The 22,594-nt window shown below is 49.6% G+C and overlaps 1 protein-coding gene across 2 annotated transcripts in view; it reads right to left on the minus strand.

Annotated features, from left to right (window-relative positions):
* The window catches only part of ZC3H18 (zinc finger CCCH-type containing 18), a 43,669-nt gene extending 22,466 nt beyond the window's left edge, over positions 1-21,203 (minus strand). The window contains exons 1-6 of one of the 2 annotated variants that reach the window (XM_055412970.2): positions 21,026-21,203; positions 14,364-14,938; positions 8,345-8,429; positions 7,594-7,662; positions 544-692; positions 139-231 (exon numbers count right to left, since the gene is read on the minus strand). In XM_055412970.2, the coding sequence (XP_055268945.2) occupies positions 139-231; positions 544-692; positions 7,594-7,662; positions 8,345-8,429; positions 14,364-14,924 (957 nt within the window). In that variant the 5' untranslated portion in view covers positions 14,925-14,938; positions 21,026-21,203. The remainder of the gene's footprint in view (positions 1-138; positions 232-543; positions 693-7,593; positions 7,663-8,344; positions 8,430-14,363; positions 14,939-21,025) is intronic. The other variant, XM_055412971.2, reaches the window with a different exon arrangement.
* Positions 21,204-22,594: the final 1,391 nt, after the last annotated feature.

The following is a 22,594-nucleotide window of genomic DNA, read 5'->3' on the forward strand; positions in this document are numbered from 1 at the left end:
ATACAGAGGCCACAGGAGAAGTGGCATGGCTGCCCTGGCCTCTGGATGACCTAGCAGCCTCGGAAAGACAGAAATGCTGGCTTTGTGCAAGGACCACAACCAGTACTTTTCTTCGCAGGCTTTCCGTTGGTCTGTTACCTCCTTCGCATGCCGGAGTCCTCGTTCCCAGGCACTCTCTGTAGGGGGTTCTGGAGGGGGTGGAGGCAAAATTTCATCTACTACAGGCCCACCCTATAAAAAACAGTAAGCAAAACGTTGCGACACCAAGCAAAACTTAGAAATGGGGGAGCAAAAATACTAAGTGAAACCCCAGTGGGTCCTGCCTGCTCTCCTCTCTCAGCCTCCCTCCCTTGACCGGCTGCCCCAAGCCTATGGTGGCCTCTAGCTGGGGACAACCAGGGGGTTGGAAGGCAGCTCTGGCCTCCATCGCAGCCTAGAAATGTCTTACACACAAGGCATATTCATGTCTTTGAGCTGGAACATCACAAACAGAGTTTAGATGTGATCTGCCAGCAAGGAATGGCGTTCATGGTATTCACATACCCATGGGTTGGCAGGCATCAGGGGGTGCGGTCCGAGCGGCGGGGCCCCATTGGGTGGGAAGGGCTCAGCCTTGGTGATGAGGGAGTAGTTGCCCTTGTCGTTGACTCCGGGGTGTATGAACCTGCAGTTCATGCCCCAGGTGCAGTTCCCTGCGGAAACAAGAGGCAGGTCAGGGGGCCTGGTCCATGTGCACAGCTCAGCTCCCCCTGCTCCACTGGCACCGGCAAGACGCCCAGGCAGCGGGCCGAGTGCAGCCCTGTCCATCCCACGAGACCATGCAGGCAGGCCTGAACAGTCTGGGCCGCCCTGCGAGCAGCACCTAAGGGCTCACACGGGACCCTGCCCCACAGTCACCATGAAAGCAACTCATCTCCCCTAAACAGAGACACCCAGAGCATCCCAGTAATCGGGGTGGCCTTGCCTCGGGTTTCATGGCTCAGGACATACACACCCGAAGGTGCACTGACAGGGTCGTGATTCTGACTCAAGAGAGCCCCATACTGAAACAGAAATCAACGAGAAGTACGAGAGAAATCAGAATTCTGCCAGTTTATGCCAGGGTTATCTTTACCAGCTCTGCATATCTGCATTTCTCCTAGCAAGCCACTGGAGGCTATTTCTGGTACTTAAAAAAATGGGTCAGAGAGAAAACACATAGACAACTATAATAAATGGGGTGTTTATACTTTACAACAAAGAACTAAAAGGGTTGACTTTTAGCATTATTCAGCAACAGAAAACCAAGATTCAGGAAAACCACTTGATTTTTCAGGACAGAAAAGAAGACTACATTTTAAATTTAATTAGTGAGTGAATTTTTTTTTAATTTAATTTTTTGAATAGGTAATATGTGAGCAGGCTTAAAAAATAAATATGGCATATAATATCTAAGTGGTTTTAGAAAACATTTTCAATTGGTTAGCTGCTGCTGCTGCTGCTAAGTCACTTCAGTCGTGTCCAACTCTGTGTGACTCCACGTAGTTAAAATTATAAGCCATCTTTTAATATAGACTCACTCCTAAACACAATATTTCATTTGAATATTTCTGTCAAAAAAATGTTTTTCCTCATATCATGTAAATTAAAGAGAAATCAGCATTTGATACTTAAGGAGACTTAAATTTTACCTTTTAAACATTATGATCATTTCAGCTTGTATTAAAACCAACATAATAACATATGGCTCCAAATTAAATAAGGAATAAATTATGCTTAAAAAAATTGCTTCTCTGGGAATGCAAAAATAACCAACTAAGTTTATAATTTCTAAAAGTGTTTGAGAGATCACATGCAAGGCAGAGACTGGGAAACACACTACAGGGGGTTCAAAGCCCCAGAGACTCAGACAGTTTTAAAGAAAAAAGAATATGCAGTCATACATCTAAATAAAGAATTCCAAAATATCCACTTATTCACCGCTGGACTCTCATAAACTCACATCACAGTTCACACTGTTCATGCAGTTAAAAAGTAGCAAAAAAATTGCAAGCACAGAAAAACATTAACAAAATAAACCACAGCATTTCTATAATATTTAAAATCTAAAATACATATATGGGTAGGGGGTAAATAAATATGTTATTCTTTGTTCTTTTTGTATTTGAATTTTCAAAACAAAACAAAAACATCACCCCTGACCTACTAACAAAAAAGCTCTTTGGTTCCTCAGGTTTTAGGGGCAGGGAGGAAGAGCTGGTGAATGAGCAGAGAGAGGAGTTGAGACTGCCTGTGTCTGGGCCCAGGGCCTCCAAAGAGAAGGAGGTGGCTGCTCCAAGAAGTGTGGGCGGTCTACATCCATGCAAGGGCAGGCGTCCCGCGCCTGCAGGCAGAAGAGTGGCAAGAACAGTGCAATCCCACCAGCCTTTTGAAAAGTGAATTTTCAATTATGCAGAAAGAAGTCTGTAAGGATACACCCCAACTGTACCAGGATAACTGTTTTGACTCTCTGTCAGCACACATTACTTTCATAATTTAAGAAAGCAATTTGTTTGGCAAAAAAATTCTCCAGGAAATGAAAGCAAAAATAGATTTACAGGTTTAAAAAACTCTCTTCTGCTTCTAAATGAAATTTCACTACCAGAAAATTTATGTGGATTGTGAATGTATGATGAAACAGGATTATAATTCGGTAAGGGGTCTGCACAGACAGGGATAGGAGCCCAAAGGGAGCAAGCAGAGGACTTGGCTACATCCAAGTGGTGCAGCCAAAAGGAAAAAAAAAAAGGGATGCAATGAAGTGGTGGGTGGGAGGGTCACAGGAATACATGTAAACAAAGGTGCCTGTTAGACACACACACATACACACACGCCTGTTAGACACACACACACGCTTGTTAGACACACACACACACACACGCTGCCTCAGTCTTAGCAGAAACACACACACACCCACCCACCCACCCCTGCCTCAGTCTTAGCAGACGCGCACACAAACACACACACCCACCCTCCCCCCAGTCTTAGCGGACACACACACACACACACACCCTCCCCCCCGCCCCCCCCCATGCCTCAGAGAAACCAAAGACCCAAACACAGATGACAGAAAGCACGTCCCACACAGAAACACCAGACCTTAAAAGTTCTGACTGCTAGTCTGATCAGAGGTCAGTGAGGTGCCTCTGCTGGCATTTCTAACCAGCGTGGCACCACACCTGCCTCCCACAACAGCGCAGATGATTTTACATTCTCTCTCTAGCTTCCACACAAAATGCTTTCTTCACACTAGAGTTTTAAACAAAGAGTTTCTTGTTTATAAATAAGACAGTGGTCTTATTTAGATATTCCTCAGTCCCATTTCCTCTTAATTTGAACAATTCAGAATAACTAATAAAAATAGGGATTGTCAAAATAAGTTTAAGGTGCTTCATGGTTTTTTTAAAAAAATACTTCTTGAAAAGAAAACCGAATATATAAAAATCTAATAAGAAAAAACCCAAGTTCTACAAATGCTTCCTGTAAAAGGCATAAAACTCAATGAACACAAACTTAATGTAAGAACCCAGAAGTCTGTGCGCCCCTCTTCACAGAACTGTGACAGAGACAGACAGCCAGGTCTGTGCTGAGCTGCTTCAACTTCTTCAGGAATAGTCATTATTAATTATGGTAGTTGAAAGAATAAAAATAGTTTCTGGGCTGCTTCTTTATAAATGACAGACTTGAAACCAGTGGTTCGTGTTATTTTTCGGTCTCAGGATCCCAAAGAGTCTCCGTAAGGATTACTGATATTAAAACTGAGAAAATTTAAAGACATAAAATATAACATATGTAATTTATGTTAACAATATTTGTTAACATAAAGGCTTTATGAATATATTTTGGGAAAATTTAGCCTGCTCTGGGGGTGGCTCAGGGGAGGAGGTGTAGCCGCTGGGAGACCCTAAGGCCTTTTCAGACTCTGTGTGCCCTCCGAGGCTTTGGCCAGGAACTCCCCCACCCCTGCCACTGAACTTCTCTGACTTCTGGGCGGGTCCACCCTGAACTTTCTAGAATGGCTTTCTACCCAGGTATGATTTTGTGACATCACACAACAGTCGTTTGGAAAAGTCATTAAATCCTGCAAAGCTGTCAAGTTACCTAACACTGATTTTTCACTTGAGAGCCTGATCTTATCAGCAGTCACTGTCCTGGCCTTCTGGGTGTCCTGGAGGCAACAGGACTGGGCTCATGGCCACACCTGCCATGCCCTCCCTGGAGACACCCCTCACGCCTCAGGGGCAGCGAAGGAGTTCCATGAGTGCTTGCAGTTTTGTTAGAAAAGCAAAAAGACACACACTGAGGGGTTGTGGTGGAGCGAAGGAAATATTCTACACCTGGACTTTGGTGCTGGCTGCACAACTTGCTAAACTAATAAGAATCATTAAACTGGACACTTAAAGTAGGTAGATTTTATGGCAGGGCAATTATACCTCGATAAAGTTATTTACGAAAAGACCTAAACTCAAACCAATCATGGACGTTGTTTCACAGCACGTGCAGCAGGTGGCCCTGCCGAGTGGTGCACTCAGTCTCACTAAGGCACTGACTTCAGGGGCCCCAAGGTCGCAAGAACATACCTGGAGACCTCCTGCCTTAAACACCAGAGGATGCAGGGACTAAAAAATGGGCAGTAAGCACTTCTCCAAAGAGTCACAAATGGCCAAAAACCACTTGAAGAGATGCTCCACATCACTAATCAGAGGGAAATGCAAATCAGGGGAGACACCACCCCACACCCATGACGACAGTCACTGTTGCAAAACCAGAAAACAGGCATCGACAAGGAGAGAGCTTAAACCCCAGGCGACATGGTGGGATGCAAAATGGCACAGCCACATGGACAACAGTAGGGCAGTTCCTACAACTTTAAAGACATAACTACCACAAGACCAGGCCACCCCACTTCCGGGGGTATACTCAAAAGATTGGAGAGGAGGGTGTCAAAGAGGCGTCTGCACACCCATGTTCCCAGCAACATGATCACAACAGGTCCAACAAGGAAGCAACCGAGGTGTCCACTGACGGGTGCTGGGTGAGCACAACGTGATCCACCCCCACCGTGGACTGTTACTCCATCTTGCAGAGGAAGGCGATCCCGACACTGCTACAGCACGGATGAACCTTGAGGACACCGTGCTGAGTGAAATAAGCCCGTCACAAAAGGACAAGACTGTACTTCTGTTAGGCACACAGGGTACTCAGCTTCACGGGGACAAGGTGGGCAGAGGCCAAGGGCCGGGAGCTTGTGTCTAATGCAGAGTTTCAGGTTCCCATAATGAAAGGAGCTATGGAGGCCCATGATGGTGATGGCCACAATGAAGGCCAATGAAATGGACACTTAAAAACAGTTAAGATGGTAAATCTTATATTGTGTTTTTTACCACAATTTTAACAAGAGGAAGAAAGTGGGGGGGGGGGCGCAGGAAGGAGCAGACACAGGAGGCCTGGCCTGCAGAACAGGCTGGGTGCTACTGACAGCCAAGTAATCAGAGACCCAGGAGCAGAACAATTTACAGAAAATGCTATTTATACCTTTGTGGACACAACTTCATGTTTTGATGACTCAACCTAAGTAGGTGAGAGGTGAAAATATACCATAAACAACATACTAGTGCTTTAAAATGTTTCAACTTGTATTCCTAAGTACATTGTTGTCATTGGTTACAAACATCAATGTGTCCATTTGGGCAACCTAACAATCTGCAGATCACAACTTGTAATAGAAATATAGCTAACAAACACTGTTTAAGTATTTTCAAATTAAGATATAATTCAGGTACTATAAAACACCTCTATTTAAAGGGCACCGTTCAGTGGGTTTTAGTATGTTCACAAAGTTGCCCGACCATTGCTATTACATAGTTCTAGGACATTCCACCTCCCAAAATGAAACATGGCTGCCCCTCCCACTCTGGCCTGGACAATAACCTGCCCATTTTCTATCTCTATGGATCTGTTCACCCTGAACAGTTCCCATAAGCAGAATCGCACAATATGGGCTGTTAGTGACCAGCAGTGTCCTCGGGTTCATTCATATTGCTTTTATGATTCCCTGGTATGGATGGACCACATCCTGTTTATCCCTTCATGAGCTGGATGGGCACTGGAGCTGTTTCTACCTTCTGCCTGTTATGACTACGCTGCTATGAACATTTGTGTACAGGTCTCCCTGTGGCTCAGGACACACCCAGGAGGGAAGCAGCTGGCTCAGACGCAGCCCTCTCCATCATACATTCTGAGCAGGCTGCGCCCAAGGTATAAGGTTCTGTTTCTCTACATCCTCACCAGACACAGCAAACTTCATTTTATTTTACAGTGACTCTTGCTACTGGAGAGAACCGAAAAGCATTCATCTCAATTTATAATCTTTTAAACTGCATACAAGCAAAAACGTTTACACCCAAAATCTTTCTCCTATCTAAGGAAAGGCAAGAGGTGTGTCCCAAAACATCCAAAGAAGTTATCTATCACATTATTCTGTAGAGTAAACAGAATATTTGGGGAAGGGTAACTATAAATTAAAAAGTATATTTCTGAAACAAGTTACTGAATGTGCCGAATTAAATTGCAAAAAACACTGCTTACCAGTAGATTCTGACTTCTCTACCAAGAAAGGCCTGACACACTGGGGGGGGGATGTCACTCCCTGAAACCCCACCTGGGCACTCAGTGGGGTCTGAGGCACCTCCCCTGCTGTGCTGTGACACAGTTCCCCTCCCTGCATACGTCCTTGGAGAGGGCACCCCCTCCAGCACCCTCCGATGCTCCTCTGTGTATGGCCACCAGTTTCGCTTTGTAGTGTGTGTGCTTCTGGAGCTAAATTCTGGCAAGTCCTTCAGTAGTGAGAAACCAAGCACCTGACCAGAGCTTCTCTGCCCTCAAAGGTGGATGCTGCAGCCTCCTGCCCTGTTGCCACGGGGCCTCCGGCGGGTACTGACCGTGGCCAGACTTCTAGTCACAGGGTCTGTGCACAGTGCTAACTGGAAATGATCGCAGCACATGTGTGTGCATGCACATGTTGGGCTCCACGGGCTCCACTGATTTACTCCAGAAATTCCAGAGATAGACTGAAGTCTTTATGGCAAGGAAGTCTTTGGCTTAAATTTAAGTTTTCTGAAATACTGACACTTCAAATACCTCAGGCTTTGAGAAGCTGTAAGCATTTACTTTCTAGAAGGTGCTGCGTATTTATTTGCATCCTTAGGGAAAGGTGCATGTGGCTGCACAGTGGAGCCATCCTGAGGCAGCAACGAGCAGCACAGAAACGGCATAGCCGAGAGGACACGACCCAGGACGTGCTGACCAGGGCCCCGCGCGTTCCTAGGCGCTTGCATCCTTGGTCACCTTGGTGTAAGGGACGGGCTCATTCAAGGCCACTTGCAGGACGGGGCTCCACCACCACCCCCCGCCCAGCCCCGCCCCCCATGAGCCCATCACGGCCACGTCCTGCCCTCAGAGCCTCCCCCTACCCCTGGCATCACGGCAGGATTCTGGATCCAGAAGAAAGGAGTCTGGCCTCCGGAGCAGGGGGACTGTGCGGTACTAGAGAGACGAATATCATATATTTTGTACCTTTAACCTGGCCTCTGAATGGTATGGAATTTGATATTGGTGGAGGAGTGGACAATGGTGTCACAACATCTGGAAAAGAAGTACAGGAAGCTCTCGTGAACGTTAGGCTGCACAGGTGGGCTGGGTCAGTGTGCGAGGTGTCTAGGGTCACAGCAAGCCCGGGCAGGAGAAGACCTTCCTCTGGTGCAAGGGGCCGCTCCTCACAGACATGCCGGACGGCCCTGTGCTGGAGCAGCCCCGACACACACATCCTGGGCTTGAGAGCCCCTTGTCACACCTTCTCTGTCACAGCCACTCAACTCACTCCGTCCGCCTTGCAAGAGGGAGGGGCCTTGCTGCCTTCAGAGGCCAACCCTTCTACAGGCTCCATTCCAGCCTCTGACACCTGGTAACAAGTGGGAACTCTCCTTACAGAGTTGGGAAATGTCACAGCTGGCGGCCGGGGCACGTGGCCTTAGAAAAAGAACCACTCAGACAAGGAGTGATGCTGTCTACAGTGGAGACACGGGTCTGTGCTGGGCAGATGGGCTGGAGCCCAGGGTGAAACAAGAAGGCTGGCTGCCCTCTGAGCAAGGCACGAGAGTGACCAGGAAAGGCCCGTGGCTGAGAGTGAGGCTCTGCCACAGCCACCACAGATGGCCACTGCGGCCCCGAGAACAGCTCTGTCCAGGCTCAGGGCTGAACCACCACCTTTGTCCCGGGAACAGCCACACCAATGGGCCACGCAGAGGCCCCTCACACAGACAATTACCTTTCATGAAGAATCGGCAGGTGGGACGAGGCCTCACCTTCCTGTCACTGGGGTCCTTCACCTCACCCTCCTCCAGGTCATCATCCTGAAACAGAGACAGCGTCACTTGAAGAGAGACCCATCTGAATGAGGTGACGAGGCGGGAAGGACGCCTACCAACGCGCACCGCACTCCCTAAACTAGAAAGGGTACGGCCACGCGACTCACGCAGCCACGTTCATACAAGATTCCAAACCTGAGACTCCTCCTCATGGGGCAACGGGGATGATCGAAGCTCACAAAGAAGACTGCAGCATCACAGCGAACACCAAGAAACAACGTTCTGTGATGTATGTGACATAGGCCAGGCTGTCATCACAGTTCTCTTAATTAGCAACTCTGGGCAGGAAATGGCCACACTTCAGGTTTTTAATATTTTTTACACTTAAAATTTATAGGAAAAAATATTTTGTGTCCTTTAAACTAGGCACTTCTCTAATTTACAAGTCTAGGGCCAAGGAAGAGGGAATTTAGGCGACTCAGGTCAGCGAGCAGATCCACTTCAGCTTACACCAGGGCCTTCTCCTCCTGTTCTGGCCCACAGTTCCTAACCTTGGTTTTACAATGCAGGAGGGTTTCAAGACTATTTCAAGACCACAGTCGGGGTGGGGTCTTTCCTCCAGGGATTTCAGAGAGCAACTTGGACCACCGCTCTGAACCCTCCCCAGCCCCCCACCTGTGCCCCTGAGCTGAAACCCCAGCCCAGGATGGCCCCTAGCCCGAGCAGGCATCCAGCGCCCTGTTACTGGAGTTAAGATGCTCAGTCCAGGATAGAGCCCCTCCTGGTCCGCAGGCCATTCCAGAGCGCCCTCGTGTGGTCAACACAAGGGAACCACAAGCGGGGCAGAGGTCTGGGAGACCCTCCTCATCTCCTGCAGCACTGCCCTCGCCCAAACGGCTGCCCGTCCAACTCAGCCTGGGGACTGCTTCTGGACAGGCACTGACACCCGTGGCCCTCCTCATGCTCCCCACAGCTCTGTGACCGTGGTGAGTCTGGCCTGACCATGTTCTCGCCTCTCCTCCCTGGCGGGTAACACACAGCCTGAGTCAGAGGCCCCACAGCCCCCCACCTCGGACACAGCCCCAGCTGCCGCTGCTGCTAATCAAATGGCACCATCCGCTTTTCATTTGCTGCTGCTCCAAGCGCAGCATCGGACTCACCATAAACACTTTTCATTGAGTGAAGAAACACTGGAGACAAACCCTGGACTTAAGGTGACTTATTCCAAAGCTTAAATATTTGTATAATTTCTGCCTTAAAAACACCAAGTTATTAAGTATTTTGTAAAGAAAAGAACAGATGCCTGAGAGCTATCTCTCTTAAGAGGGCCAGCAGAATGATTTCTTTCAGAGAAAGTAACAAGTTTTTTTAAAGGTCCTGAGAGTTTATTCACCTAATAACTGGAAGTTTGTGCCCTGTGATCAGCATCATCTCCTGGCCCCCACCCCTGTCTCCCAGCCCTGTCCTTCCTGCTTTCCTCAGGGGTCCTGCACCACCACCTCACGTGCTATCTGTCACGGTCATACAGATGCTCACATCAGAGCTGAGAGCGGATTCTGTGTGCTCTCATTAGAAAAACAAAACTCTTTTGAGAGGTCAGAACTCATTCAACTCTTCTGTTTTGTTTGGAAAGCAATGCACAGCAATTGAAATGATGAGCACAGAGCAACCGCTTTTAAGAAACCAAGATTCACAGCCAGTGTACTCGATCAGGTTACAGATCTGTTTCTGCAAAGATGTTACTCTTGATATTCACAAGAGCAATCAGGAGCCAGCTGCCCAGCTCAGCCACTTCTCAGACACCAGACAGAGGAAAGCATCAGTAAATCACCCAGCAGGAGAATATTCTCAATCGTCAACTAACTGTTCATTTAGCACAATGGCCTTTCGAGTGACGAACACATAGGATTTCTGAGATCTTATAAAGAATTTCAAGCAAATACAACTCAAGAAGGATGTCTCTAAAGCCAGCACCCCCAGTGCTCCTAGCACCAGGTCAGGGCTGTAACTGGCAGGAATTCCGGTGGGTGGCCCCTGATCCTGTGACCTACAGCGGAGCCAGCAGAGAGCAGGTGCCCCCAGAAGCAAACTGGTGGCTCTGCAAATAGCTAAAAGGGCACCAACAACTAACTCAGGGAGCTTGCGCCAGGCCCCCCTACAGTTTACAAATCTAGGGAGAACCAGGCAGCATGTCCCTGGGATGAGTACGCATGGGGCACAGGGCATAGGGTGGCCTGGGTTCTCCTCCTGCTACCATGACCGTGGACTTGGCCCCCTGGCTCCAGCCCTGCCCTCCTCCCCACCCTTCCAGCACCCAGAGCTCCCACCCGGGCCTCAGGGGACACATGTGGTGGGCGCTCAGCCTCGTGACAGGAAAAACCCCTCAGAGGCAACAAGTCAAATGTGAGTGAGGGGAGCACAGGTGACTTCTACCTTCTCCTTTGTGTGGGTTATTTTCCTTAAAACAAAACAAACCCATAAAGTTGGGCTTTGACCTCAACAACAAAAAGAAATCATTTCCAACCCAGCACCTCCCCAGCCACAGCAGATAAGGAAGCAGATGCAGGCACATGCCCCAGAGCAGAGGCCCAGGGGCTGCTGGGCCAACCAGGGGCTCCCTGAACCCCCGATTCTGCACCTGTATAGTGAGGTAGCAGTTCAGGTCTATAATCCCGTATGCACACCCTGTGGAGCCAGAGATGATGTTCTGGTTTCCAAATGGTGATGGGGTATGGAGCAGCGCCTGTAAGGGGACCCAGGACCTGTGCACGAAGCAATAAACACAAACCACAAACAGGTTCCAGCGTGTCCGGCGCTGGCAGGAGGGCAGCCTTCCTACCCCAGAGCTTCTGGGCCGCTCGGCTAAGCAAGCACAGTGGTCCAGCCCCCACTAGCCAAGCGGCGGGAGGCCTGACTGAATCCCTTGGGGCCAGGCCACCGCGGCTGCTTCTCCACCTCCCACCAGAGGGCAGTGCTGTGAATGCCCCAGATTCCTAAGCCCCTAAATCCTTTGGTGGAAGACTCTATGTGTCCAGACACGAAAGCAGCAGGCAGATGCGAACAGGAGAAAAGACAAAGCCCACATGCAAAGAAAAGGCTTCCAAGCTGTGCTCACCCCTGGCTGGGCCGAGAGCCATTGCTTCTGCCTGAGCTGTGTGGACAGTCCACTCGGGGTGCGGGCACTGTCCCGCCGTCTCTGAACAGCCACCCTACCAGTGCGATAGTCACTGACGAAAGGAGGAAGGGAACAGAATATTCCGCCCCTTCCCAAGTGGAGATGGCACGCTCCAGGTGCCAAAGTTTTGTTAACCAGATGACGTGCGAGACATAAAAACAGAACCAAGTCACAAAGCGGAGGAGACAATGGAAGGGCCAAAGGTGGAAGGACTGGTGTTTGCAAAGGCAAGTCACAGACCCTCAAGGGAGGAAGCTCTGTGCAGGACCACGCAAGGCACACAAGGCTGCTCGTGCCATTCGGCTGTCTGAGCTGCCGGCACAGGTGAGACCGCTGACTAAGTCAAGTTCACCCGAGCTTCAGCTGTCACTTGGCGGGGACCCTCGGCCCCCTCCACAAATAAGCCAGATGCTATAAATAGCTAACCCACAATCCTGTTTGCAAAATCCCCTCCCACTGCAGCAGGGAAGTGGCACTTCCAGAAGGGCACTGGTATCTGAAGGTAGTTCGCCAAAACATGTACAAGTCAGTCAAGGCCTGAGTTATAAACCACGTGGTTCAAACAGAAGAACGTCAAAGGTTCATTGTACAAACTGATGTCACTACCAAGGAAACCACCAAGAAAGTGGAAAAGCTTGGGAGAGGAAGCCTGACTCCTGCCAAACCAACTGACTTGTCCCAGTGACCCAAAGCCTACAAGGGAAAAAGGTAGGTCAGTGTACCCCAACAGAAAAAAGCACTTCTCAGTTAAAAGAAGGGTAAATCACTTGTGTTCTTGGAGGTGAGGGTGCTAAAGAGCAACAGGAACACACACTGATGACCCAGTCAGCTGACTGTGGAATCACAGCAAAGGCACCGAGCTTGATGCGACAGTCAGGGGCAGAGCCCACAGAAAGGGCGTAACATCTAAGCAAGTGATCCAAGAATGGGGAGGAGCCTGGAATGCAGGCAGCTGGGCACAATTGAACCAGAGGGGCTCCCGTGAGGGCCCGAGTCTCCATTCATAGCGCCCACCCCTGTCCAGGCCTGCCTGTCTCGAGGGGAGACAGGCTCTGCTCAGCACACTGCAGGGCCCGTGGGGGTGCATGTGGACGACACGCTACTCTGTGGCTGAATGAAGATGGGCCTGGGGCCAGCAGGGCTCTGGGGCCCTCCTGAGAGGCCAGACAGGCACAAGCCAAACCAAACAATCATCTAGGGTCAAGTGGGCAAGAAAGTCAACCTGGATTTCTACTTCTCATGCTGTTTCTGAAGAAACCATCTATCTCCAAACCACAGGTGTTTTCCTGGGCCAGCTCAGGTCAACACCATGTCCTAAGCCACCACATCTAACTCAGTGCAGTGGGAGAGCCCCCAGGACCTGTGGGGAGATATCTGATTGCATGCGAGCATGGAAAGGCTGAGAAGTTGATGAACTTCCCCTACGGACTATTCACAGCTGAAGCAAGAAGAGCTTGCACCTCATCCTTTCTTAACGGGGGAGGACTGCCCAGACCTGCCAGCCGCAGGTCCTAGGGGGAGGACACTGACTCAGCTTTTCTTTTTGTAAACTGAGACCAAACTCATGGGCAACCTCAATCAATGATTTCGTCTTCTGCTCCAAATGTCATCCAAACTGATTAACTGGAGTCTCATGGCATCTTTTTCTTCTGGCAATCCTCTGGTTGAGAATTTTCCAAATTGCAAGGGAAGCACAGCTGGCAGAACCTAAGAATGCTCACAGACAACGTCCTGACAGCACCCTTGTAAGTAAGTATAATACTAACAAGCAGTGGCTATTAGCTTAGGAGACCATCTGCTATGCTTAGTTGTGAGAAGACAAAAGATCTAAAATTCTAAGCTTGTAACTATACACATGAGCTTGTAATGCCCCACAAAGTTTTGTTCTCGTGAAGTGAGAGAAGCAATACCAGGCACAACCATGGCCCCAAGACGCAGCATACGTACTAGCTGCCGGAGAAGCCAGCGTGTCAGGCAAATCCAGCTCACATACTTAACCAACAACCCCCTCCCTCGGCAACCCAGAGCATTTCTGAGAGCTATTCCTCACACCTCTCACCTCAGAGCCTCTCCCATGAGCAGAATCTCCTTCCTGGGATATTAAAACTCCAGGTCCTGTCAATCTCCTCTGTCCCTCTATCCCCTCCTTTGAGTAAAAGAATTTCTCGGCAGGACTTCAGATTCTTCCCTCCCCAAAATTCAACCTCTTAAAAGACGGTGTTGGAAGTTCTTTCATCAGGATTATCTGTCATAAAAACCCAACTGCCCACAATGAAGACGATTATTACCAGATACCTCCTCCTTAACCCCAAAGGCCAGATTAATATAAATAGTTAAAAGAGCGTGATGGTCAAAAGTCAAAGTGCTCTGACACACAATCCCATTTTCTGCAGTCCCGAGGAGACACTTCCAAGGAAGCTTGGCCTAGCGGAGACCCTCAGCAGAGGACAAAGAGAAAAATAGCCAAAATAATAGACAAAACTGGAAGGAAGTTTCCTTAGTCTCGAGAATGTAACAGGAATTGAAATCCACAATGGTTCGAGTTGAACACTAACTCAAATAGTACTTAAAGACAGAAAAAAAAAAAGGCAGAAAATGCTAAAAAAAAAAAAAAAAAATCCCAAGTTTTAACACGATCCAACCAACAGCACCAGACAGATGAATGAGGGTCTGTGGAACTTCTGCCAGCTGCCGACTCCAGGCCAGGCTAGTCTCCATGCCTTCAGTGCCCCCTCACCACCACGACAACGGCCCCAGCGCCAGCCCCCTACCCCATTCTCAGGGCGCCCACCGGGCCTACTCACATCGATCTCCCCGTCGTCGATCTCCCCATCATCATCCTCTTTCCTCTTCTCCTTGGCAGCCTCTGGGGGCTCTGTGTCCTCCACGGTGCGGACCCCCGCCTTCCCCTCCTCCCCAGGAGCCCCCTCTCCGCGCTCCTCGTCATCCTCAGGCCCGGCCTTCTCAGTGTCGTCCTCCTGCGCGCCGGGGGCCAGCTCCTCGGGCACCTCCTCATCGTAATCTAGCTCGTGCTCATCCAGGTCCCTGGTGACCGATGAGGCCTCGTCCCTCAGGTCGCTGGCACGGTCCCCCTCGGCTCGTGGGGGGCTGGCCGGGCCCCTGCTCAGCTCCTGAGCCTCAGAGTCCTGGTCGTCCTCGTCGGAGCGACTCTCCTCGTCCTCCTGGCTCAGTCCCGGGGCCACACTCTCCTCGTCCTCCAAGTCGGAAGCCCTCCCACCCGCAGCGTCCAGATCCTGCTCAGACCCGCTTTCCCTCAGGATGTCATCGTCCGAGAGACCCTGCTGCTCTTCTTCTTCGTCCTCTGGAGAGCGAGGGTCCCGGTCAGGGCTCTCGGCCACATCCATCAGTACCCACGGTTCTGCAAAAGAAAGAACACACTCAGAGCAACCAGCAGAAGGGCCAGTCAGTCTTGTGCGGGTCTCCTGGCCTCAGGAGGGCTCCTAATCTGCAGGAGGGCTAGGACCCACGGCTGCCCGGCTCCTCCACATCCGAGACTGCGCTCCGCAGACCAGCAGCACCAGGTACCACAGCCCAGGCCTCCACGGGGTCAGGCCAGGCTCGCTGAGCTGGGCGTCAGGAGCCCCACACCCGGAGCCACCGGGTGGCAAGAGCCCCAGCATGCCCCCCTCCTCCCAGGGCAACCCAAGCTTATCAGACAGTGAGCAGGAAGATGGGCACCACAAGCAATAGCTTTTTGGGCCCTTAAAGGAATTTCTTTTGAAATTCAGGAGGATGTGCATTAGGAACAAGGTGGAAACCAGAAGGCAACACGCCTGACCACTGTCTGGAGCCCCCTACAGGGTCTGGAACACAAACCCAACTGCCTCGGACATACCCCAGGATGCAGGCTGTCTCTGCTCCTGCATACATCTCTCCAGGCCTAGCCCTGACTGCCGAGTCACAATCACTGGGGGTGTTCCTTAAACCACAGGTCCTTCTGGAGCCACCAAGGGACGCCAGAAGGCCTCCATGCACCCTGATTCTCAAGAAGTACCTTTCTAGGATGGGCATGCTGCAGGAAACAACTCTGGCAGAAAATCGTACGTGTTTCAGTAGTCTCGAATATAAAAACACTGACTGTCATCCTAGAAGATTTCTTTTCTATTTTTACTAACTAGATTTAATTATAAAGTGACTATTTCCTGGTTTTCCCACCCTAACGTGCAAAGACAGAAGATTGTCCCATTTGTTCTAAACGCAGGTTGCATAAGCTGGGGTGAGAGAGAGTGTGTGTGTGTGTGTGTGAAATCAACACCAAATAGCCAACCAACACCACACAGCCTACAAGCGAACACTGACTATCCACCAGGCCGGGGGTCATCATCAAGCTGGTGTGAAAGAGCAGGAACAGTGAAATGTTTAATGTTCACCTGAGTCTTCAAGATTTTTTATTTAAAACAATGTATGCCACAGTCATGTTACATGGTATTTTGATGAAACCTGAAAACACACATACCCGTATTTGTATAGTTATATAAAATTATTTATACATTTATATATAACCAATATTTTAAAATATATCTTTTAAATGTACACGCTCAAAAGGAGAACATGCATTTAAAGATGAACATATCAAGAATTGGTATCTGAACCCATAGTTAAAAAAATGTTTTTCTGCTGATAACGGAAATTATTAAAATTCAGCACACATAAGAATAAACCACTTAAAATTAATCACTTTATAAATAAATAGTCAGCAGTGAAAGGAATTTACAAACCAATCCATTCAAAGTCACTTAAAAGTAGACAGCTTAGAAAATGATTCCCTTTGCGGCCTTCTAACAACACTGTCCAGAGGTAGGCCTACTGAAGGAATTATTAATATTAAAAAGTCAGTCCTAAAGTGCTGTATTTTGCTGCCTCCCTGCACAGGGCAGAGCCTGTCACCACATACATCCCTCTGGCAGCCCAGGGCAACCAGCAAGGTGAGAAAGCTACCAAGACAGGGCCCACATCCTCGCCTCCTCCAGATACAGCATTGGGCAGATGGCAACCAGTCGGGAGCCAGTGGCAAACCAGCAGCCTCCCGCCCCACCTTAGCTGATGATATCAATGAAACGTATGAGATTTTCCTTGGTATACAATGTCCTATGCTTACCCTTGCACAGCTTTTACTACACTGTGCATAAGAAACCTCTCCATAGAGAGGCAGGGACTTTCACTCCCCAGTTGCCCAGGCAACCTTCAGGTCCCCTAGGACCCTGAAGGCAGGCAGTCACACACAGCTGGTCACTAAGCCTCAGACAAATTCCGATTGTCACATCCTACAGTCTAAAGGCAACCCTGGGAACCAAGTTGCCCCTGAAATTAATCGGCTAGTAACCAAAATTAAGTGTCCTCTTAAACTAGCTTAAAATCCACACAACTGCTACTTGAGCCTTGCAACACACTATCCTGTTCACCGTTCCTGGCACCAAGGCTGCTTGTGAGTAACATGATAACAGCCCCTTCCTGGGGCCCAGGTGCCAAAAGGTTCCATTGTCATGATTAGGTCCAACCAAATTGCTCTGTGCATTTTGGCAAACTTGGATTTAAATCCTACAGTAAGAAATGGAAGAAAAAGAGCTCCTAGCTTCAAATATACAAACTCAAGCAAGTGGACCGTGTCTTTCTGGGACATGGGGATCAGTGTGGGCTTCTGAGTCAGAACCCGAATCCTTGCTCCACTGCCTCCTGGCCTTAGGGTCCTGGACAAATTTCATAAACTTGCCAGACTCCGGTTTCTTTATCTGAAATATGGGGAAACAGCATCCACTCTAGAAGTCACTGCAGCAGCGAGATGAGACAAAGCTGATGGCTTCCAACACCCGTGTCCAACTCCCAATGAGACTGCCCAGGGGCCAGTCACCCAACACATACCAGAGAATGGACTAGACACGATCACGTCTTCACAACAACTCTGCAGCGAAATCAACAGCCACCCTACCTGCGGCGAGACTACTACTCTGCCAGGCACTGGATCTAGTCCCTCACATCAACCTTTCAGACAAATGATGTTACCCCTCACAGAGAAGGAAACCGAGGTCACCTTGCCATTGAGTGCAGTTCAAGCTGGCGTCTCTACTCTGCTGCCCAGTCCTGGAGCCGGCCCGATGCAGAACATGAGTTCCTGCTACCTGCCCTGGGACTAACTGCCACACATCACCATTGTTCTACAGGAAAATGCGACCTGAGCACCAAATGACTCTACAAATTCTGCTCTGGAATACAGCCCACACATCGACCGGGGACTTCCACTGACCCAGAAGATTTGTCTGTTGTTCTCTTCTCCCTTCTCAAGTTTTGTGCTGATCCATCTAGCTTCCTGTCCGAGCCCTTCTATAACCCAAAAGATAAGGTTTTTACAGAGATGAAAAAGTTACTATATAGTCCATACTCCATACAGACTATTAGGTAAAAAATAGTGATGATCATACGGAAATCGAACTTGTGACACCACTTATTTTAAATGTGTCTTAAGTTTGAAACTTAGGCACTTAAAACTAAAGGTAAATCTAACAAAAGAAATCCCCCAAAGGTGCACACTTCTATACCAACACCACATGAAAAGCTGTCTCAAACTAAAATCCCAAGGCTGCTGAATGGTGTGTGGAAAGAAGTCCTGGCAGAGCCTTCATGCGCCCCTCAGTTTATATTATGGAAATCACTTCACCCCCCTCCCCAAGCACAGACATCTTCCCTCCTCTAAAGGGCTGTTTTTAGCCAAAGGCCCTTTGTGCACCTGCTTTGATCCAGGTGGACAAGTGCTGCGGCGGGGGGTGGGGGGGGCACGGATGGCTTTGAGAATCTGAGGAAGGGGATGGCTCCTCTCCCTAGAAAAACCTGGACATAAGCAATTTATCTCCCATTTCTGGGAGTTCAAAACCTCCCTAGACTGAGAACTACTGCCCTGAGTATGTTGCGCAGTATTCTACCATGTACCCACGCTCACCAAGCTATAATGCCATTATCCTTTTGCAAAGTCTGTTGGGAGACATCCCCCCCATGAAGGGTGTGAGTGGAAGAACTCAGACTCTCCTGGGTCCTCTGAGCTCAGCAAATGGCTACCACACAACTTACTGTCTGAACCTGGCGGCACTGCTGACAACTACCACAGGCACGAGTCACAGCCTTCCTAGGCACACCAGGACACACAGTCACCCGCAGGCAGCCCTGACACTCTCCTGCGGAAAGGAGACCCACTTTTTCTCTCCCTGTGGGAATCTCCTGGGATTTTACAATCTGAGACTACATCCAGGCAAACAGCTTGCAGAGGAAAACATACCAAAGAACTGACTTGCTTAACAGAAGCACCCTGAGTGACACCTTTTTGGGCAGGAGGGGAGTACCGCTGGGGGTCAGAATGTGGTTTGTGTTTCAGGCCCACTCTGGGAGAGTTAACTGGCTCTCTGGGCATCAGTGTCCTATTCTGAGATTAATTCAATTTGGCAAATATCTGAGTAAGTGCTATGTGTCAGGAGCCAGGAAAACATGTGGCCTATGGAGTGTGCACAGTGAAACACAGGGTCCTCTGGGCGCCTCTGCACAACTCCCAGGCTCGCAACTCTCACTGAGTGTGTTCTTCTCACACAGTCACCCTATCATTGGGCATTCTTGGCAAAGTTTATAACTCTTTAGGCCTTTGATCCACAAGATAGTGAAACTGCCTGGAAAAGAGAATAATAGTGTCCATCATTGTGTCTCCACAGCGTAGTACACTGGCAAACGGAGACTGATAGATGCTTGTTGAATAAATCACAAAGTCTCCTTGGTTGTAAATTACCTGTTGCATGAGAGAAAGAAACTTGAAATAAGTGTCTACTTTTTAGAAGACTATTCTGGAACTGAGACCCAGAGTGGTGCTGCCTCGTTTTCCAGAGGTCATTCTGGAAGGCCTGCACCCTGACTTCAAGGACCCTGCTAAAGTACAAAACACTTGGGAACTTTTCTTTCTGAGAGAACTTTAGAACATGCAGAATAATCCCCAGGCACTCTCAGTGGCAGCAAATCTTCCCTCTCTCAAGGTGGGTCAGCAGGAAGCCGTTCAAAGCCTAGTCTGGTTAAGTGAGTTCCCAAGCCAGGTAAGATGATTTTGGGTCAAACATGTGGTGTAACTGTTGAATAAGACTGATTTTTCTCCTATGGCTTGCATATTTACTACCAAAACAGGACTTCTAAAGAGATTCTGGCAAAAGAGCACCAATGAAATACAAGTCTAACCTTTCAGGACAACAATTTGTAATAGAGCTGTCCCTATCTGAATGCCCAAGTTCTGGTACATCTGGTTAAATTCATGTTCATAACTTCATGGATTTACAACATCCAAAGGAAGGATGTCAAGACTGGTTGGTGATAGACATCATCCCCAAACAGACTAAGCTTGAACCAAACGACTTCTCAGGGAGGAAGCACTCACCTTGAGTTGATCTGTGAAAAAGGAAAACACCTCCTTTGCTCTCTGGAATGGTTTCACAAAGCTATTTTACCCACCAAAAACTAGAGAGCAATTCTAGCCTCCAGGACACATGTGGCTGGTTTCCAGAGCAGGGTGGGTTCCACACTTGTGCTCAGATTGTAACATCATCAGGCAACGATGCCCCTGCCTGGGAAGCGGGAATTGGCCTGGGTCCAGCTTCACCCTGAGAATCCCAACCTCTGCTCTGGGACAGGACCACTTCACAGGCGACACGAAGGAGAAAGGATGAAAGCCAGTGCTATGCCCCCAAACGCACTCTGCTTCCATTCTCCCCAAATGGATCTAAAGACTGACCTGCACTCACAGATGTAGAGCTGAACAGGTCATATAAGATGATCAACCACTCTATCCGGCAAACTCTGCTGTCACAGAGTATTCAGGAAAACTTAAGTTTTAGCAGGAGTAAGGCTGGAAGTTTTTAAGTCTTAGGTTCTCCCAGCAATGACCCGGCATCCTATGGGCTTTTAACCAAAGGGACACAGGGAAGTTTATTCCAAAGAGTGGCGTGCGTCTTGGGGCAACCTGTGCCGCCCGGGAAGTCGAGAGAGCAAGTTCCAGGAGGATCCAGAGAGCTCAAAGCTCCCGAAGAGCCTATCCTCAGTCCGGAGGGCGAACTTGCGTGCCTCCTTCCGCACCCCGATCTTTGTGGGCGGAAAGCAGTGCCACGCGAATGTCCCGGAAGAGAAATGACAGCTTCGGGAGATCAATCCCACGACGGAGTGCGGAGGCAGCCGCCAGGCGCTCGAGCTTAGGGAGATTTAGGACCCCCAGCCAGCTCGCCCGGACCGAACCTGGGATCGTGCCTAGCTCAGCGTCCTCTTCTCGGGGCCCGAGAGTCACGCTTCGGCTGGGGGCAGCCTGGTGTGCTCCCGGGAGGCAGAGGCGGCGAGGCTCCGGGCCTCGGCTCAGTGCCGCCGCCACGCTCCCTGCCCGGCCGCCTCGGCCTCCTTCTCCCGCCGGCCAGGCCTCCCAGCCACCACCACCACTTACCTCAGCTCGAGGGCAGAGAGGGGGCCACGGCTTCGCAGGGGTCGGGACGGCGCGGAGAAGGCGTCTCTCGGCCTTTCCGCTGCTCACAGGCTCCGGCTTCAGGCGCGACGCGGGCGGAACAAACGGGCTCCACTACCCGCGGGGGCCGGCCATTGTGCGACGTCATCAGGCCGCGACGGTTATCTGCAGGCCGGCGGGCTTCCCTCGCTCGCCACGCCCCCACCTGCTTCCTTCCGGCCTCCGCGCCCCCGCCCCCGCGCGGCCCCGCCCCCTCGGGGCGCGCCCTCCCGAACCAGTCACGGCGCAGGCGCGGCCGGGGCCCCGCCCCTAGGGCGGGTCTCAGAGCGCGCGCACCGCCCATCTAGATGCAAGGAAGAGTGTCCCGGGCGCGAGGTCACGTGAAGTGCTGGCCCTGGTTCCCGCCTAGCGGTCCGTTGTCCCCGCTGGACCCGACCAGGCAGAGGTGGGTATCGCGACGTCACGGCTCAGAGCTTACCTTCTCCAGTCCTGCTGAAGAGCCCCCAGCCTAAAGTTAATCCTTTTCGGGAAATTAGTTTAAATAGCAAAACTTAGACTTTTAAATTGCTTACTAGAGACTACATAGCACCCTCTCTGATAAATATCAGTTCAACACAAAATTAATCATTTTCGAAAAACTGAGTTTAATTGTCAAAGTTTAAACATTTTCGAAACTATTTCTGTGGTATTAAATAGCTCTTGCTTTATCAAATATAATCAGTCCAACACAAAATTTAATCATTTTTTTGATACTGAGTTTAAATAGATGGAAAACAGTGGAAACAGTGTCAGACTTTATTTTTTTGGGGGGGCTCCAAAATCACTGCAGATGCTGATTGCAGCCATGAAATTAAAAGACGCTTACTCCTTGGAAGGAAAGTTATGACCAACCTTGATAGTATATTAAAAAGCAGAGACATTACTTTGCCAACAAAAGTCCGTCTAGTCAAGGCTATGGTTTTTCCCTTGGTCATGTATGGATGTGAGAGTTGGACTGCGAAGAAAGCTGATCGCCGAAGAATTGATGCTTTTGAACTGTGGTGTTGGAGAAGACTCTTGAGAGTCCCTTGTACTGCAAGGGAGATCCAACCAGTCCATTCTAAAGGAGATCAGTCCTGGGTGTTCATTGGAAGGACTGATGCTGAAGCTGAAACTGCAATACTTTGGCCACCTCATGCGACGAGTTGACTCACTGGAAAAGACTCTGATGCTGGGAAAGGTTGGGGGCGGGAGGAGAAGGGGACGACAGAGAATGAGATGGCTGGATGGCATCACCGACTCGATGGACATGAGTTTGAGTGAACTCCGGGAGTTGGTGATGGACAGGGAGGCCTGGCGTGCTGTGATTCATGGGGTCGCGGAGAGTCGGACAGACTGAGCGACTGAACTGAACTGAACTGAACTTAAATGTCACAGCTTAAAAGTTTTAAATTAATCCCCATGCTGTTAAAAAGTATCAACAGGTCCAAGATCTAATCACTTATGCTAAACCTATCAAGCCTTAGTACCTAATCTAACTGATGTTGCAGCCTGTCCCTAGAGTGGAAATTT

This window comes from Moschus berezovskii, chromosome 22 (assembly GCF_049115385.1).
Source record: "Moschus berezovskii isolate FMDL1 chromosome 22, NW_MosBer_1.0, whole genome shotgun sequence".
Lineage (NCBI taxonomy): Eukaryota > Metazoa > Chordata > Mammalia > Artiodactyla > Moschidae > Moschus > Moschus berezovskii.